General features: G+C 34.9%; 1 protein-coding gene across 1 annotated transcript in view; it reads left to right on the forward strand.

The window, feature by feature from the left end:
- LanA (laminin subunit alpha) overlaps nucleotides 1-19,165 on the forward strand; it is a 402,631-nt gene extending 383,466 nt beyond the window's left edge. Inside the window, exons 58-59 of the mRNA XM_081744326.1 lie at nucleotides 10,254-10,481; nucleotides 18,243-19,165. Coding sequence (XP_081600452.1) covers nucleotides 10,254-10,481; nucleotides 18,243-18,508 — 494 coding nt within the window. The 3' untranslated portion in view covers nucleotides 18,509-19,165. The remainder of the gene's footprint in view (nucleotides 1-10,253; nucleotides 10,482-18,242) is intronic.
- Nucleotides 19,166-21,407: the final 2,242 nt, after the last annotated feature.

The raw sequence follows: 21,407 nt of genomic DNA on the forward strand, positions 1-21,407 counted from the left end.
CTGGCTGCGAACTGGTGTCTTAAGATGTCAATACTGCCGCTGGTCATCTGCAAGGGTGCTAGCTACCAAACCATGATGCTGGAGAGAGATGATGAACACAAGATGTAATACAAACGATAGTCGAAGACGATAGTTTGTGGCGTCTTGTTGTGAATGTAATGAGTGAAACACATGGGGGTGGGGTGGGAAATTGAACTGGGGTCTATCAGGTGGGACTGGATCACTGGAGATGACTGGTTCGTGTCCATGCTGAGTCCACTTCGATGAGGCGTCTGCTGGAGAACCACTGGAAACACCTGCTGGAAACTGGAACGTTGACTGCCTGGGATGCTGCTGATGACAATTGAAGTATCAGGAATGCTGTGTAGATTGCTGTCTGCGGTCAATCATCGTGACTGGTCGTCCTTATTACGTAGACACCTGTGATCTCTGGAAGCGAGATCATCTCGGAGGCTGGATACAGCTGAGCGATGGCATGGAGCCGTGTAGAATGAGGAGAGATGAGAGAGAGATTAATGACTGATATTTTAAATAATATATATACATGAGTGAGAGGGATTAGGATATAGGGTGTGACAACGCGAATTTAGTGGGATAAGGGGAAAGAGGATTTATTACATACATACGTTATTCAACAGATTTGAAAGAAAACTGGCTCTGAAATAAACCACGCACACTTGGAGAAATTTCATTGAAGTATATGCATAACGGGAAATGCCGTTATAGAAATAGAAATATAGAAATAACAGAATTGAAGTGACGTGAGTGGGAAACTATATATAAGAAGGAGGAATAACCTGACTTGTTATTGGCATGTTAATTTCTGCAATATGATGAATATGGAAGAATTGAAGGACTTTCTGTAATATTATTGAAAATAAATAAATTGAGATATGTAATACCTTTAAAAATTCCTTTTAGAAAGTAATGTTAACCTAATTTCGATTCTTTGAATCATTTTTTTTTTAGACCTAAAATACCCATAAACTTGTCAATCAAACTCTGTTGTTTGAGTCATAGGAAAGATTGAGGAATAGAGTAGGTACTAGATCTATATTGGGGTGGGTGGTACTAATTATAGGGGAGAGGGTTGTAAGAGTAGGGGGGGAGGATGTTATTACACCTATATTCTAAACTATTTACAGCCATATTTTATGTATGAACTAAATATATTACTAAATATACAAATACTAAATATAAATATATATATATATTGAAGTAAGTATGTCTGTGCATTAAAATATTGCAATTAGAAAGAAAGCATATGAAACAATAACGTAACAGAATAACTAACTTTTTTTTTTCATCTCTCATCTCAACCTAAAGAAAATGTATAACATTTCAATGTTACATGTAAATATACATATATATAGCAATTATAAGAGATATAAGAAGTACGCATAGAAATGAGATATATGTATCTACTATGTACATTATAGTTATATACTACTTGGGTACACTATTAGCCATGTATTTTCTATATTTGGCTTGAAAAATAGGATCTGGAGATGTATCAGGGATGTAAAGCTTTAAACGATCTATGGCTATGGGTTGCAATGTACCATTAATGTCTATAATATACTCATTTTTGTGATAGGACTTAGCTTTCACTGTATGTGGTCCTGTATAGAGTGCAGACATTGATGGTGACTCACCCTTCTTTGTGTGCATTTTCTTAACCATAACCTGACTTCCTAAAGGATAATCCCTGGGCTTATTTTGAGCTTTGGATTTTAATTGCTGAAAGATCCTATGTTTATGGAAATGAACCAAAGACCTGAGTTCATCAATTTGTAATAGTCTATTGTCTTGGTCCTCTTTATTTGTAGGTATCTGTAAGATATTATCTATGGGAAATCTGTATTGTTGGCCATAAAGTAATGTGAAAGGAGCTGTACCTGATTGAGTCAGTGGCGTATTGTTACAAACACTTACAGCTTGTTGGACATAGAACAAATCTAGGCTGCAGAGATATAATTGTTTGCAATAAGAATGATTTAAAAGGCATGGGAGGTGTAATGCGTTGTGAGAGGTCATATTTCTCATACAAAAACGGAATGAGTTTTTCATCTTTTTCTTGTTGCCGTTTCTGAAACAAAAGTGTGGCCTCAAGAGAGGAAGAAGAAGGGGAAAACTGTTCCAGAAACTTGGCTTTCAAGGCTGACCACGATAAATTTAGAAATTGCTCATTTCTGTTAAGGGGATCTTCTACCATCTCCGCTTAGGTTTCTAACTCTCCATTTGATAACATGTAAAATTTAATATGGTAATTTCTAACAAAGTATTGCAGGTAATAACTTGAAATTTTTAATACAAATACACAAGACCCATATAAATCCAACCACGGTCTCCAATTTACGTTACATGCGTTAGATTAATTGCAATATATTCTTCAGTAAGTTTGGCAACAGAGAATAAAAAGTATGCTGCAGAGGGGAGAGGGCTGACCATCTGTTGTGCTTGTTAGCTGCTTTTAAAAGGACGCTCTTACCAGAAAAATCACGTTGTGATTCTCACTTCTCAGTTGTTAGAATGGTCTGGACTGGAAGAGCCCAAAACCTCTTCCTTTCACGGTTTGTTTGTTTCTTCCACCCCCTGCTGTCACAAGAAGACAACTTGTTTCGGAAAGCACTTTGAATTAGTAGCGAAAAGCCAAACTGAATGACATCACGGACGGATTAAAGGGAGGGGCGGTCACTCCCTCCGAGAACATTTGAATACTTTGAATAATCGGAGTAAGAAACTAGAAATTGCGTAATCTAATAAGAAAAGTTTGTTGAAGTATACAAATCAAGACGCATTTTAAGTGTCACAGCATTGTACTCTCATCCCCTCCCCTCCCAATTCCCTTCTGAAGAAGTTCTCTTTTGTTTCTCTGTTCCATATTAGCCTTTACACTTACACTTACACTTTCATTATCCAGTATTGATTTTTACCATACCATCTGCACAGAAGGCGAATAAGGTTTACGAGTCCTTCCTGCCCCCTTTTTTAAAAATTGCTAATTATAATAAAATTTATCGAAAACAATTCATCTCAACGATAAAGACTTATACACATTCATTATTGCAATTTTAAAATAAACTCGCCGCCTGTCGCGTATGCTAGCGATCTAATATATACGAATAGATGAAAAGTTAGTTTGAAGCGTATTGTTTTTCTGTAATTAAGTCCGAATTCATATTTGTTTCTATTGTTGCATCGACAAAAGTGAGTGCTAAATCGATTTAGGCTCGTTGGTCTTTGCGAGATCCCTCAAGATGCAAGGCCGTGGGCAGTCGCCCACCACTTGAAACGCCTCTGCACTAGAGGTCTGCACGTGCTCGGGCCTACAAAGAATGTATCACTTCGGGCCTGGGAGGGGTTCGGGCAGTAGCGTCATTTCAGATTTGGCTTGGGGGGCCAAGACCCCTTGATATATGTAAAATTTCGCGTTTTTCACTGATTTACTACTATGCTATTGATAAAATTATGTAAATCTCAAACTCGGGAGGGGGAAAAAGTCCTCTCCCTGTCCTCCTAAATGACGCCCCTGGGTTCGGGCTGTGAATTTTTAAATATACAACCATATTTCTAGGACCTTTTCGGGCCTAACTTTGTAAATATAGTGTAAAACGATACAAATTGCACCGTTCTTTCTGGAGGACTTTTAAAACACAACTGCAAAATCAAACCTCGAATTGCTGTAAATAAAAATACAATATTGCATTAATAATTAAGTTTCTGCAATTCGGGCTTATTTCGGGCTCATTTGATTATCACAGAGCTCAGTCCGGGCTAGGGCCTAAATGCTAAGACATATTTTGGACTCGGGTCGGGCCTCACATTGTAAATTCACAGGCCGGGCCCGGGCTGAAAATTCCGGCCCGTGCAGACCTCTGCTCTGCACCCGCACACATTCCTTCCTAGTCCAGAAAATCTCCTCCCCTCCGCATCGTCAATAATGGTAAATTTGTTCCTCGTATATTTGCTTATTATTGTAAGAGAAGTTCAAACCAGAACTCTAAAATTTGTTCGTTCTCTGGGGTAATGTGAGTAATGCAAATTAAGAAAGATATGCGTAATATACAAATGTCAGAAAAACTTGATATCAATTTGAATAACCTTTTACGTAATGTTTATTTTAGAAATAATAAACTTATGCAAGTATATCGAGGCATCTGAAATTTAATGTTAAATAGTGGCGAGTGAGCCAGAAGGGGCGTGCACTATTCAGTTAGTCAAAGAACTCAAATATGTAGCTTGAAAACTAATACTATTTAAACCAATACCAATACCAATACCAATACCATTCCTTTTCCTTATACAGTATTATTATTATTACACAACCACACAAAATAAATAAAAGTTCTGTGCACTGGACCCAGGGTATTGATTCGATGTATTTTGGTACCCAGAACCCAAATTTCGAAACTCCAGGACGATTTGACCGTGTCAACTTTGTTTTATGGGCGAAGAACGTAAGTGCTGTTTTACGTTTGCTTATGTTTATCGCTCATTTAAAAAAATATCACGGTCAATCGTCCTGGGGTTTCGAAATTTGGATTCTGGGTACCAAAATATTTTGAATCCATACCCTGGGATCTGGTGCACAGAACTTTTATTCTTTTTGTGTAGCTGTGTTATTATTATTATTATTTTCCATGCGTACATTTTCTCGAAAATATCCTCCCCCTAAGAGATGATCAACAATTCATTCCTGAATAGTACTCAGCTTCTTTTCCTACTAATGACTATTTAGGAGTTTTTCCTTAGCTGAATCTCGTTATATTGTGTCTCCATTGTACGTAGAATAGGATTCGATTGCCAGTGTAAGCTCACAACTTCCGAAGTTGAGTCAACATCGTGAAAGAAATGGAGAACTATCCGAATAAAGTGGTAGCGATCTCTGGCCAAGAAAGACGAAAGGATTGTTTGATGTCATTGCACTGATCACGATCTTCTAGGTTGTGAATGTTTACCAGCTGGCATGTCCAGGCCCGTATGGGCTGTATTGCTGAGTTTAGATTTTAGACTAATAAACAGCTGTCTTTAGAAAATAACCTTGTAACACAAATATGATAGTCATGAGTTCCGAACCATAGTGTCAAGTGATATAAATCTCACTTGGGTGGTAAAATTTGTTATTAGACATTCGTGGAAATCAACTGCTCTGTTAAAATATTTCAGTTTTCTAACATTGTTATGCCTAATTATTATTAAGCATTAATAATTACTTATTATTAAGAAGAAGCTGAAAATCGAGAAACATGGAAGAAATATTTCAAGGTCCAAACTGAAAATTAAGAAGAAACGAAAAAAATCTCATCAGTCCCAGGACCGGCCAAAAGGCAGAATACTTCATAATAATAATAATAATAATAAGAATTTTAAAATTTCGTTCTTGATTATAAGAATACATTATACATTATAAAAGTCGTATACAAAGAAATGTATACATCCTAGAAATAGTATATACATATCAACGAAATACCTTACTACTGTCAAACAACATTTGTACTGTGTATACATTTATATTAATTCTATAGACTGTCACGTCTTTTAATCACGTGGCTCCCCAGCTTGCCTCACAACGATGAGCAAACGCCAATGATTTGAGTATTCTAGTAGGGAATCGAACCTAGAATCACGCGAACAGGAGTCAAAAGTTCTAACCACAAGACTATGGAACCCCTTAGTATGACGTTATGCTTGAAATTCAAATGATTCTACCAAAAACAATTATCAACGAAATAGTTTATTACATCTCTAACACATTACATTTATACTGTGCATACATCTATATTAATTACATTATGAAAAGGAGTAGAATGACTATATGCCTGAAATTAAAATGATCCTACAAAAAGCATATTTTTCAACGAAATACCTTCCTATTGTCATGTATACGGGTAATTTTATTCGTGGGTGGAAGGAGGAGTCGCCCGAAGTAAGGAAGAAATACAATACTCTCCTATCTGATAATTGAAATCATGAATAAATTTTATTATTATTATTCTTTCTGTATATGTTCATCTTCGAGTTAATCATTCCATATCGCACTCCCGAAGGAAAAAAAAAAAAAAAACTATCGAAACAACTTATTGACCGTGCTGATAGCGACTACTCCCCGTCACGACACCGTTTTTCAGTTTTGTTAGTGTTAGGAAAAAGAAGAGTGAGAAAGAAGAGTAGCAGAGGGAGGCAGAGAAGAAAAGAAAAAGAGAAAGAATGAAGAAAGATAAAGGATTGCAGGAGAAAGGATTACTGGATAATTCAGGAAATATAGTAATGAACTTGAATGGTTATTAACGAAGGATCAATTCCGAAGTGATCCGGAAATAGACACATGTCCATAAATACGAGCCTGATCTGGGTCCAGGCGACTGCACAAGAGGGAGTTGCCCAAACCCAGCCCAAGCTAGGTGAAAATGGAATTTAATTGGTTGTAAGGTAATCCTGAATGGTAAATATTAACTATCCAGTCTCTGAACTCCATACTCTGAGATCGACCACACATATGAATTAGCTTGGCGAGACTTCTTTTTTGGAAGGAGAGAGTACCAAATTCTTTTCCTCTTTGATTCCTTCATTTTGTCACACTTCTTGCAACACAGATATTATAGCACAACGACAGTAGAATTTCCAGTAAGTGCACTTTGCAGTTCGTTTCAAGACTATTCTAAAACTCAAGGGTCACAAAATCACCCTCCCCTCTTTCCCTTTTCGAAGGGATCTTTCGGGGGGAAAGGTGAAAAATGTGGAAACAATTGGATACAATTACTAAGAACATTTTCCTTCTTCCTTCACAAGTCTCTTGTTTATGGTCATTTCGTCTTGTGTGATAAGGCGGACTTCAGAACACAAAATTGCAACGCTCCAGATTCCCTACCCAAATTGTCACGCGGTTCGTATGTCAGTCTTCGAGTTTCTTCAAAGAATGTTACATTATCTGCTATGAGATCTGCAAACGATCTCCATTGTATAACTGCTATCTCGATAGAGGCAGTGGACAAAGCTGCCCAAAACAAGTTTTTGACAAAAAAAAAAGGAAGAAACAGAGACAACATTTGTTTTTAGCCAGAAGCGCTCATAAATCACTACCACGTGACGCGAAGACTATTAGGGCTAGAGGTTCAGCAGAGAGCTCTCAATTCCTGGAGAAATTCTATCCTCTACGTTGCCAAGTGTAAACGGAAGTATACATTATAATTAATCTAAATTGATCTGGGGCATTAAATCAAAAACAGAAACCATGAACATAGAGATATTGCTGTTGGAAAATATCATGGAAAATTTTGAGACGGTAAGTGCAATATCTTGTTAAATATTCACATAGAAATATCTACGTGTTATCTTATAGGGATCCTGAAACACTTGCAAGTGGGTAGACATCCCCTTAAGCCAAAGTGCTGGGAATTGGGTCAACGAAAGTTTGAAGACTTGTTTTTGGGTATCTTCATTTAACTTATGCAATAAAGAAAATCGTTCAAATTTCTGAATGAATGTTTCCGCATCTTGACCTTCGGAATTTGCAAAGGTATCTATGAACATGGGAAAAGCTATAGTAGGAGGAGTTGATGAAGTATTGTTATTTTGTTGTCTACGAGCCATTGTTTACAAAGTACTTTAAAAACCAAAAGAAATATAAGCCAGAAATCCTTAAGACATGCAGAAATCGTATATATGTTGTATTTCAATGCTCATGAAGAAGTAGTTTCGTAACCTAGGCCTCTTTTATTTAGCATAGCAAAAGCTATTGTGCTGCTTGAATATTTTAGTCTCTATTTCTTGCGGGGATAGCCATGTTTAATTTAAAAGGTTTTAGTTCACTGAGTGTTTACCTTTTAGTATAGTGGTTAGTATCTTTCTCATAATAACAGTAAAATTGCTAAGTTCAGTAGTATGTGTGAAAAGAATAGAATTTTCAAAATATGAATTTATTACAAAGAATAAAATGTTACTTTACAATATGCAGACATAATAAATAAATGAGCTCAAGTTTGTCTGCAGTGATTTACAATAAAGAAATTAACAAATAAAGCAAAATTTTAGAATCTGTTATTTATGAGGCCTTTAGCAGGAGACTGCCATAGAAGAAATTACTTCTTCTTAGAGACTGAAATTATTCGAAAGGATAAAACTTACATGTGTAGTTCGGAGGTCTCTCTCTCAACTCAATATTGACCATCTTCGTCGGGGCTTCTAGTCCAAATGCGAGACGCAAAGTATGATGTAAGATCTGAATCGATGTCTGATTCCTGATTCATCCATAGTTCTAATTTTCCGAAGCTTATATACTGGTTGGAGAGAGTGAACTACGTGACAAACAACTTATTTGTTTCATGACGTATTTTGTTATTTGTCTCATGACGTATTTTGTTATTCTTCTCTAGTACTACACTATTGAAAAGTTTGTGTTCGTACATTCATATAAAAAAGTTTTTTAATATTTCAATAAAATAATCATAACAATATTATAGAAAATGACCCTATTTCCCCTTCTCAGCAACGGGATTAGAAAAAAAAACTTCAAAGATTCGTGAAATACTCTATTTTTAGCAAAAACTATTTGAACCCTCTTTTACTTCCCTATAGGACATATTTCAAACAAGTCTTTTCTTAGCTCTTGATTTTGTGACAAAGGAACATTCTGTACAAATTCATGTTTCTATTTATAATAGTTTGACTTAGTTATTGATGAGTAAGTTACTTTAATCTTTTCTATATATAATAGTGTAGATTAGTATGCTTTCTTTTTTATTAAAGAAAAAGAATGATTCGTGTTGAATTTTGGTATTTTCTTCCCATTTGAATTATGTTGTAGGCACTGGATCATTTTCCATTTTTCTTAGACCATTTTTTCATCACACAATTCACGTGTAAATATGTTTCTACTACGAGTTTCTCTATGGCTTTCTCAAGAAGAGAAGAACATATGGTGTCCAAGAAAAAACGTGACAACCTTGTCTCCCAGCACGTGCGGAAAATACTTTTTGCGGTCACTTGTAGTTGTGCTTGCGGAAGTGTCTGTTTCTTACGAAGGATATGGGTAAGTGACGTTTATCGGTGGCCGCGATTGTATATATATTCAGCAGGATTTTAGAGCACAGCATGGTAAATCACTATGGGCAATACAGACTTTCTGACCGTCCTCTTCCTAAACGTAAACAAAATGAAACATTTAACAACTGCAGAAATCCACATTGACACGCTCCGGTGAGTTTGGAACGAATTGGAACCATCATATTGATATTACAAATTCTATTTACACATAAAATTTCCAATTACCAATACAAGCTATGAAACAGAGGTTAAATTTCTTGGTATTTGTATAGGCAGCCAACTAACCTGGGAACAACATGTCAAATATATATGTACAAAGCTCTCCCGAGTGCTCTTTTTGTTAAGAAAACTGAAAGATACATTTCCCTATGAGTATATGAGGAATTCATATATTGCATTTTTTATAGTATAATTGGATATGAGATTTTGCTTTGGTGTGACAGTAGTCAAGCACATGATGTTTTAGTTTTGCAAAAGAAAGCTATCAGGACTGTTGTTGGAATACATGATAAAGAATACTGTAAACCACTATTTATCAGGCTTAAGATAATGACAGTAGTTAATGTATATATTCATCAAGTGCTATATTACACTAAACAAAACCTTGCAAATATGACACATAGGGACGAAGTACATAAATATAATACTACATGGTGTAAGAAAATTGATATACCCTTTACTAGATTATTGAAGATCAAAAATAGTTATTTAGTATTAGGACCGAAGCTGTTTAATAAACTAACAACCTCAATACAGCAGCTGCCGTTAAAGATTTATAAAAGAAAATTAAATGATTGGTTAATAGCAAATCCATTTTATTCGATTCAAGAGTTCAGTAAAAGTGAAGAAACTGTGTCGTAACTTCCAGAGACATTCTATTTCAAATATTATTAGGCTATTTATCATACTATCAACCAGCAACTGATTGTTTGTATATTATGAACACTTTTCCTCCCTTTTGTTTTATATAGACCTATATATCTATAAGTATACCTGATTTGGACGTTGTCTATTGCTTGTAAAGCTTAATGACAATAAAATATTCTGTTCTATAATATTATTCACATAACAGTATGAAGTATTTGTTTATAAAAGTTTTTATATTCAAATGAAAATGTTTTATTTCGTTTGCTGTAACCCTATATTATTTGATACTCTTGACAAGTTTCTAAGATAACTATGTGCATTTATTTTTTTGTTTCTTGTAGTTGATAATTTCTACGTTGGATTAAATTTTGAAGTTGAAATGAGTATTAAGCCTCGGAATATCTCTGGAGTGTTGTTAGCTGTTCATGGACGCAGAGATTATCTTGTTCTTCAAATGGTTAATGGAGTCATTAAGTTCAATGTGGATAATGGACGTGGTGAGATAGTAGCGCAGTTCTTGCCTCCGCATGAATATTACTTCTGTAATGGCGAATGGCATACAATTCATGGTAAGTAAACCAGCAGACTAGGTTACAGGGTTTTCATCCGAGTTAGCGTAAGTGCTTTATCTAATAATGTGACCTAGGGGATTTTGGGTGCATTTCTACGTGAAACTGCACATTCTATTAGTATACAGGGCATCACTGTATTGAAGAAAAAAAACAAAAAAAAAAAAAAAAAAACAAATTACCTAACATCTCACTTAGGGTATCACACAGATAATAAGATCTATATGTTTTAGATGGAAGGGCTGTATCGTTCGCATGATGACGCGAGCGGGGACATAGAGAATTTTTTGGGTAGTTTACGGGGAAGATACTTTGGTTAGACATAGGTGTAAAGTTAAGTACCAATAACTTGTTTAAATTCACTTGCCACAGAAGAGGATTCATTATCGAGCTTCTGTTTTTGCAGTCATGAACTTTGGGGTGACCCCACGTAGCGTGTTTGCTAACGTTCTCGCTTTTGATATGAGTGGTGCCGGGTTCAATTCCCGGTCAGGACATTCGGTCGAAAATGTGTTAACATCTTCTTCAGGTCAGTCATTCTGAGTGGAGTTTTTCCTGGATTTTACTCATTCACAGCAGATTAATGCTGGAATTGTACCTAACATACAGGTGCGAGTCCGCTTCCTTCCTGCCCCATATTTTTACTTTCCTCTTTCCCCTGATAATGTGCTCGCCGAGGGATGCCATCCTTCATACGTGACGAGTTTAAGGCCATAGATGCCGGTAATGCTCAAAATATAAGTAAATAAATGAATGAACTTTGGGTTTCTTAAGCGACATAGTTAATTAGTTAACAGTGAGTGTTGCTATCTCCTTAGTGAGAGTCTCAACCCTCCCTGTTTCAAAATGGGTATAAATTTTAAGCAAGGTAAATAAGTAGACAATTCAAGGCCGCGGTACCCCCTCCATGTAGCTGACTGTCATCGTCGGCGAGGGGTGGAACTGAGTGTTATTCTTTCACCTTATATTACTCTATGTCTTACTTTTTAAAATAATTAAGCCGTTTCCTCTAATACAACATATATTTAACTTCTACCTAAAGACATGAAGATTTCCCATCAATCACCAATTTACAATCTTAACTTAATAATCATGATAAACAATCTCGGCTTCTTTTTTCCTCTTTTAAGGCATGTGCACGGAAATCTAACCATTTCCGCCCTCAACATCCTCCTCCCCTTCAACTGCGCCATTTGTTATTCTTTCACCTTATATTATTCTATGTCTTACTTTTTAAAATATTTAAGCCGTTTCCTCTAATACAACATATATTTAACTTCTACCTAAAGACATGAAGATTTCCCATCAATCACCAATTTACAATCTTAACTAATAATCATGATAAACAATCTCGGCTTCTTCTTTTTTCCTCTTTTAAGGCATGTGCACGGAAATCTAACCATTTCCGCCCTCAACACTGAGAGGGCGACTTCATTTTTCGAACATGCATCATCCCTTATCCACATGTTCTTGGATGCCCTCTAAGCAGCGAATATCGCTACTGGACTCGCGAGTAGTTGGTGGGAGTTTGGGAAGAGGATGGTCTGTGGACCGTCCGTAAGTCCCAAAAACGCTGGAGCAGTTTTAACCGAACATGATAGACAAATGATGTTCAATCTGGAAAACATACTGTGAGATGAGGCACCCCAAGGAATGTAAGTTTTAAGGAGTAACATGTAAAAATAATGCAAAACTACTGTGCAGTCCGTAATTTTGGGGGTCGATGAAAGGAATAGTGACTGCCCAATGCCGTTTAAGTCCAAGTTCATCCCCATAGGCAGAGAGAGAGAGAGAGAGAGAGAGAGAGATGGGAGGGGGGGAAGTGTGAAAATAAAATGCCAAAAAAGACTGAATTTTGTGTCGAATTCATTGTTTTTAGGATGGAAAAACATCTGACTCGTTTGAAATGACTTTTGGAAGATAGATAGTACCGACTTCAAGCTGAGTTTTTAAATCATATTAATTTGGTTAATGACGTATTCTGTGGGGGTATGGTTTTTCAATATTTATGCCAAAAGTTGCGTATGTTCTGTATTTTTATTATTACATTTTTATTCAAATAAATATTCTAACGGGAAGATGATTTACATATATCCCATAAACGTATTCTCCCCGTGCGAGAATGGGCATTTCAGCTAGTAATATAACATAACATAATATAAAGAATTAAGATAAAGATTTTATGAAAGAAAGTTACTACCTAGGAAGAGTTAGAAACATTTTTATACTAATTCTTTTATGGCATCGTCATAAGCAAATCAGAAATCATAATCGTAGTCGTCTATTTTCTCCAGATAGTCTCCTAAACTATACGTTTATTAATTTTTCTAGAATATTTAAATTAAATTACTTTTTTCTGCACAAAAAGTTTCAATATTATTTTCGTAATACCTATTAATATTTCATAGAATGTGAAATATTAGTTCCTTAGTTAATTAATAGTTAACACGTGGATTTCCACTTCCATTCGTTAACAAAGGCATAGATAAATGTTAACTTATACATGTGCAATTTCTTATTAAAGTGTTTTTGTTGTGAATAAATTAGTTAAAAATGACGAATCCCTCATCTGGAATTTCCTAAGACAACGCTTTCTGAATATTTTATATTCTCACCGTGTAGTTCGATAATAGCTGTTAGGCATGTTTGCATTTAGCGGATGAATTGATTTCATTGTTCAGTATTCTCGAAGCGGGTGCGCTGTTCAGGAGGATACTTTTCAGATATCTATGATCAGCTGAAAATTTACTTTCAAGTATTTAGCCAGATCTCTTACTAGGTCTAAGTATGTTCTGATTCTGCGCAATTTTGAATATTATCCTTTAAGAAAACAAACGATGATGAAACGTTTCTAAGCAAGAATTCCATGTTCTCTTTTCTTTGTGATTTTTCTGACGTCAAATTACTACCTTGCTGTGTTAAAGTTTGTAGTTCAAAATCATAAATATCCTGCTGAGAAAAGTAATTGAGTTGGTACGTTCTGTTTTAACTCTCGGATGTAGTATAAAATAACAAAGCCCTTTTGATCAAATTCTTTGCCTAATTTGAATTATCTCTATTATAAATCAATCCTCGAATAAAAAGAGGATTCAAAACTACTATATATAGTGTCATTTTGGACATAAAAGACTGAATTTGGATTTAAACGGCATCGGAAGTGTCACTGTGCGACTCCGAAAACAATGGATTCGATACTAATATCATTCATTTCTGATCATTTTTAAATATCAGTCCCTCCCTCTCCCCTAAGTTACACCGTCAAAGTGAAATGATAAAAACCATCTTAGGCCCGAGCTTAATCTATATTGAAAATTTCACCGAGATCGGCCGGGTGGTTTAAGAGTTATTAAGTCACAAACATAGTGACTTTCATATATATATATATACAGGGTGTTTCAGATAAAACGTCCAGTGCTTATAAATCCGAAACGGCTGAGAATAAAAAGATGAAACAAAAACTGAGATAGGAAAATGTCATAGGGCGCATCACATGGTGTTGTTGTGGTGACCCACAGGGCCCTCCTTCAAGGGGTCTCAGGGGCCAACTTCAAATTTTCAAATAGGAACATGTATTGAATCATACCTCATTCAATAGTACTTGAAAAACGAAACAACTTTTGTAGGAAACAATTTTCGATTTGGGCCACCGTTTTTAAATGGCCGGGATGAATTAGATGAATTTAACTATTGTCTTTCCTTGAAGATAGTCATTGTTATCTGACCATGAAATCGGATCACACTCAAGAAACCCTTTGAGTATTTTAAATCTCACGAGAAAAAATTGTTTATTGTATCAAAATCACTGATTTCTCTTTTCGCAAGAATTTTCATATTATCCTTGCGTGAAGCCTCTTTGCTGCTTCACGGTCTCTCCTTACAGTTTTAATTCTTTCAACCAATTTTTGTTTTTCCACTATGTTAACTTCATCATCAAAAAACTCCAATGCTACGTATTCCTCCTTCAAGTACCAGAGATGCCGAGAAAATTTAGAAAGAGCCACTTCAGATAATTCATTATCCATTTGCCTATAACTGTACAAAGCTTTCAAAAATTGCAGGTCTTGTAATGGTGAATGGGATAATTGATCACATTTAAATCAAGCTTGGACATCAGTCGTATCAGAAAAATTCATGCATTCCGAAGACCCGTCTCTATTTGCTTCGTTAAACGAAAATGTTGGCGAAAGATAAATATTTTTAAACAGTATATTGCTTTTCCCATCTACCTTGCATGGTGAATTGCTCTAGGCAAACGAAAGAAAACTCTTCGAGGAGGTATGCCATCCAAGAATGTGTTCTAAAAATTTTCTGTAATCTTCTCTGCGGTGTCCTGCTTCAACAAGTTTGATAGCAAAATTCAATACTTCATTTCTTACATCTGAAATGTTCTTCCTTACGTCATTATCATCAATTCTGGAATAAAGTTAGTACAATCTATTTTAGACCAATCGTTCTGAAAATGCTTAAATAGGGGAACGTCCGGTCCAGATGCAAACGAAACACAACACTTGTCAAATACACATTTTAAAACCAATTCATAAATGTAGTGTCTACAAGGAAGGTATAGATCATTTTGGAGCATCTGCTCTAGCAGAATGAAAGCACCGTTCACATGACACATATTGCAGGGAATAGTGTGACAACAAACTGCCTGCACGAACTTTACCAAGTTCCATTCTTCAAGCTAATGAACTGTAATAGAAATAATATGTTCGTTCTCCTCTTCATGATGACAAACTGAGAACACCAATTAGCCTCTCATGAACATCTCCTGTAATAAATATTGATAACCCGTCGATAGTCTCTCTACCAGTCAAATTCGTCAGTAGTTTACCGTCTCATTGCACAACTAACACACTTGATGCACTCCGAAATTGTTTTTGTGGTCTTATGCAACTTCGCTACGGATTTTCTCTCAGCATCGATGCATATTTATTACTAGTTCCTTTACATTATGGCCTAATGTTTCTGCCGTCGCCGTCAGTATATGTATTCTCGTTCTATCAGTGGACTTGTATCGATCAAGAGCAGCAACCTGTCTTGGAGTTTTAAAATTATTTTTTCCCCTTTTACATCTCTTGCAGGGTCCGGGCGCACACAGGCACATATTTACATTTTATCTTACATACTCAACTGGGTTTTCCTCTTCATTTCTTGAAATGCTTACCTCCGTGTATTTTGGTGTAAAATTCATACAAATCATTTTCAGAAGTGCATTTTTCTTTTGCGTTCCTCTTTCTAATGAAGCCGCGCATATCCCTCTTGTTCTTTTCGAGCCAAACTTATGTCTTTACATTTAATTGTGAAAGAGTTATTACTTGTGAAAAAGATAAATATTTTCACAGGTAATAATTCTTAGACGACTATAGCTATCTTTAAAATAGTGCCAGATTTGTGTTTCTGGTGAAACGCCACCTCAAAACGATATGTCACATGACCCTCTTCCTATTTGAAAATTTGGATCTGAATCCAAGATGGCGGACTTCAAGATGGCCGCTGTGACAATACTATACAACATTAGGTGTGTTTCTTCCGCTAGTTCCATTATCCAGGGTATTTTTGCGTTCCCTTAAGCCGTTTCTAAATTACGAGATTTTATTCCAGATTTTTCCCATATATTATGTACTGTAATCGGATTCAACATTTTAGGTCGCTTGGGGCTCCATTTAATATTATTCAATGAAGTTAATTTTTCTCCTTCCTTAATTTAGTCCCATATGGAACCATTTTAGGGGGTGAGTCCAAAGAAATTAGGAAATCAAAAATTAAGGACTACCCTAATATATATATATATATATATATATATATATATAATTGAATTATAACACAATCATCTTTTCGACTCTTCAATTATGAACATAGCGACTTAAGATTCGTTAGACTTGGGAAATTTCCTTTATTTTTAAAACAAAATAATACATTGTAAAACCAATTCATAGCACCGCGTGTAGGATATTTGCATAGTGTGTATACTTACTTTCCAATTTTTTGGGTGAACTAAAAGTTTACAGGACACGTGCAAATTGACAGACTAAGAACGAAAATTGAGGGACTATCTGAAAGCCATGAAAAAATAATTAAAACCATTGTTCATTTTCATCAATATTTTCTGAATCAATCCACCATTGCATATATTTGTCAATATTTAAATCTAGTTTTGTAACTTTGATATACTGGATGGTATAAAGTCTAGAACCAATGGCACTTTCATGATTAAAAAAAAGTTGGCTACGTGCTACTCATATATGAGCGGAAAGAGATTTGTGAAATGAGCACAATGATCACTTAATTCCAAACACATGGACATTACTATATGAAGAATGTTTAATGATTCAATATTCAAACATTTGTCCTTCCGGCAGGACGATCCTGTAGCTCTGTTAGTAGGACATAAACGTCGAATACGCAGATGTTGCGATCGTACTTGTTATTTTGTGTTATACTATATTATGATTAGTTTTCCAAATGTATTTATTAGTTACAAAATATAATAATACAAACAGTAAAGTTAATAAAGAAATGAAATGAAATCTTTGAGTTTTACGTCCCACGGTTATGCCGGTTAGGCTAAAGGAGACGGTGATGATGAGAGATGAGTGAAATGGTGGAATGAAGAAAGTGGGAGGAAACGGGAGAACCCCGAGAAAACCCACGAGCACGGTGTTTGTCCACCACAAAGTTCACTTGGCGGGGGCTGGGATCGAACCCTGGACCCCAAGCACCAGAGGTGAACGCTCTACCACTGAGCCACCGCGCCCCCTAAAGTTAATAAAGAATATGAAACATCACATTACATTTTCGAAGTATAATATTACCATTATCTTTGCAAAGGACATAAATTGCATAAAGTAAATATAATAAAGTACACCCACTCACACGTGTTCTACAACGGACCTGGCTTTAAAGCTCATAACGGAGGAACAATGAGGTTAAATTGTACCAATGAGGTTTTTACTAGAGGTTATGTGGGTCTGCTATATGGAAACTCAGTTACATTCTCTTGGCAGTACGAGAAAGTATCCTTTTCCGCAGCTTTTTGTGCACTACACGTAGGATGTTTGGACGTTTTATCATTAATTCTGAAGTGTGTGCTGAAGAATCAGAAGTTTGAATCATCACCGGGAATCATTAGCCACTACAGGTTTCTAAGATGTTGAATTTTATATAAGTGAAACACTTAACGAAATATGTGAAGAACCTTGGTGAACACGTGGATCAGATTTTGCATTAAGGTAATCCAGGGTTCCTACTGGTCACGGAAATCAGGGAAAACTCAGGGAAAATTCTGCAGGTCAGGGAAGTTCAGGGAAAAATATTGGAAATCAGGAAAAGTCAGGGAAATTTTGTAAATGAATGTATAAGAAGTATCTTCAGAGTAATTGATTTTTGGGGAGATTTAATGATCACAGTGTGGGACGTTGCTTATATTTTTATGGGAGGTAGGTGGAATGTATGTATGAGAAGCTGATTACTATTTGTCTCAATAGAAAAAATGTTTTCATATATAAAAATTTCACAATTATTTATTCCTTATTTATATATCAACGTCATATGATACCTGTCATGAAAGTCAAGGAATTCCCTGCCAAAGGTCAGGGAAAGTCAGGGAAATAGATTTCTTCAGATCAGTAGGAAACCTGTAATCTCATGTTCATCACTTTTCTCATTGGTTCTAAACTTTATAGCCACAGTGTAATGCTAGTTGTAAATAAAATATGGTATTGATCTTGTACTAAACTATGCTTTTTTTTTTTTTTTCAGCTCTTAAATCACAGAATGTTATTACATTGTCTGTGAATAGTCAATTTACTGAACCTGAATATGGAGTACCAGGGTCTTCATCAACTGACACAAGAAATCCGTTGTATCTCGGAGGTGTAAAAAGAAATCGCAACTTTAGAGGTATCGAAACGAGTAGCCAATTTGTAGGTTGCATCCGTGATATTAAAGTAAATGGCAATCCGCATAAGATATCTCATTCAATGGCTGTGGGTAATGTAACTGTTGGAATTTGTCCCACTATATAGTATCACTAAAAATTAATATTTTTATTTTTAATAACAAAATAAAATAATTATGTTTAAACAATTACTCCTCTAAATTTGTTACGCGTGTAACGGAAGCATGCTTTTTCTTATATAAGTTTACTGTCGTTCTCATATAAAAATATTGCATCATGTGTTGATGATACATTTTGTCGTGGAACAAACTAATGCATTTTTGCTATATTTGAAGTCTTTCAATTTTTTTGTAGTTAGAAATATTTATTTAGAAAGAATGTTTGTCGTATATTCTTCAACTAATTTTATTTGTAATAGAACTCTTTAAGAGGGAGCAACCAAGAATTAACTTGAAACATGATCCAAGGGAAATTTAAATAGTTGCTTCTTTTATAATATATGTTATAAAATCTTTCTCGTAAGGTTGTAATACATTTTGTAGTGTTGAGCGCGTCTTGGGACCACACTCTTTTTTTTATATATATATATAAGTCTCTATTCGAATTTCGAATATTAGCTTAAGTTCTTTCTGAAACAATCTTGTAAAAAGAAATATATATTACAAAATATCTAGTGCAAAAGTACCTACATTTTTTACCTAAATATGAAAGTTGTTTAGTGTCGTAGATGTACCTTTAGCTTTATGTATGTACTTACTGTTTTAGAAATAAATATTGCAAAATATTGATATAGTTTTATTGTAACACATCGCAAAGTTCTTCAAATTTATGATATTTTGTGCAAGACCCTTATTTTCAAACACAAGATAGATCAAACTTACCTATGTGTTGATTATTCAGGCAATATAAATCTAAGAAAGGAAGATACGCATGTATATGCTTTGAAAATACTCAGAATATTAACAATCTAGTTAAACTTAATAGATACTGTAAGTATCTAAAGTGCAGTTATTTACTACCAAAGTGTTTGGGGTTTGAATACAAAGAATCAGAAATTTTGTTAAAATTCATTGAGTAATAATTTTGATGTAATTGTTCTCACCAAAACTTGGTTGGATAGAATTTTTATAGTAGTGAATTATTTGATGATAATTACAAGGTATAACTATGCTATAGAAATGGAAATAAACATGGGGTGGGACGTTTATACTTCTTTGTTCTAAGATGTCGATACCAGAAGCTTATTGGGCTTCTAGCAATGGATAAGTCAAGTTATTTCGTCACTTCCGCTGTCAATCAAGGGCACGGTTTTAAAATTCATGTTTTCGATTCCAAACAATACATCTGCTAGGTAAACAAAGCATAGATCGTTGTGATGTTAATTTTATTTTCGTGTAAATATGATTCCTTATCTACCTTACCTTATCTTTGAGCCATTTGCTCTTTGAGGTTCCTTCTTTCAGAAATTTAAACAAAAATTGCAATTCTCTTTTTCATTATAATATTTACAAGCCGGTTCAAAACATTACCATTGTAAGTTCCGTGTATAATTCATATATTTAGAACCCACCGGAAACAAAAAGTGCCGGAAGTGTGCTATCGGAAATGTGTCATGCTTGATCCATCCATACTTTCGATTTTTTCCACATGATTCACACATTCTAGCTTTTCAATGCTATAATTGTCCCCATACAGTTTACACTCTATCATATAAATTAGAAAGCATTTGATGAATCACCATCTCCCACGTATTTGATATAACGCACGTCGTACTTCCGTATAGTGCAACTAAAAATATTTTTACTTTTTGCTTTTCAATACCACTACTCGACCTAGAGTAATTCCTGGAACATAATGCGGAGTGTTCTTATCATTTTGGGTCTTCGTCTTTGTCAAGTTTTTTTTTTTTTTTTTTTTTGTGCAGAATTGACAATATCAGGATATACACTGGACTTCTGAAATAATTCCTGTATCCATACTAATACCAACTCCAAATAAGGAAGAATAACTTCTCTTCGTCCAAGTACCGTCAACGCTAACACAGATTATAGTTGTATTTATTGAGCATATGGAAGATATTTATAATAATTAAAATATAATTATTATAACCTAATGTTCCTTTACTGCATATATTTCAATTGCTCTAGCGGTCAATTTTTGTCAGGGCAAAAGGCTTAAATAATTTCGCACGCAGATCTTCACGTAGTTGTTGGAACTAACAGTGCCACGTTGCAATTTCATATAAATTATTTTAGTGTCCTTATATAAGGTATCCACAACCAATTATTTGTTTTCTAGTTAAGAGCTCTTAACCTACTAATATATATAAAACTACATGAATTAACATAAAGTAAACGGGTACTTCCGTTTGATGTGGAAAGTTGAAATTCGACATGATTGTAGCTTTTCGGGCCAAATTCAGGAAATGTTAAGAGCAAATTACGAAATTCACTAAATTAATTAGAAATACAGGGTGGCCCAAAAGTAGATATACAGTCCAGTACTGATCGGTCATGACATTTTATATCATTTACTTATTGTTATCCATATAAGTATTGATTTAGTTTCTTCCTTATTTGTTCTTAATTTATTTTCACTTATACCTTAAGCTCGGAACAAACCAAGGCAAATAAATTCATTATATTAATAAATTAAAATGTTATAGTTGCTCGATACTGGTCAGTATATCTACTTTTGGGCGACCCTGTATACTAAAATTTATATAGCTCATTTTATTCTTTACTCCAAGTCACTGACCAAGTGATAACAGAATACTTATGACGAGGAGGATAGTTTTTATTTGCCAGCAAAAATTAGTGCACTGTTATAAAGAGACGTTATTATTTGATGTATACATATTGTTATCTACGAGGGACGTCTAAAATGTGCATGCTTGATCTACTTGAAAATGTGGAGCAACAATTTCAGTATTTCTTCCTGTTAATCACTTGGATGTCAACATATGTTTACCAACTGCTCTGTAACAAGATATTTCATATAAACAATGCAAACCATTGTGAAATTTC

This window comes from Thermobia domestica, chromosome 17 (assembly GCF_964235325.1).
Source record: "Thermobia domestica chromosome 17, izTheDome1.hap1.1, whole genome shotgun sequence".
NCBI classification, from domain to species: domain Eukaryota; kingdom Metazoa; phylum Arthropoda; class Insecta; order Zygentoma; family Lepismatidae; genus Thermobia; species Thermobia domestica.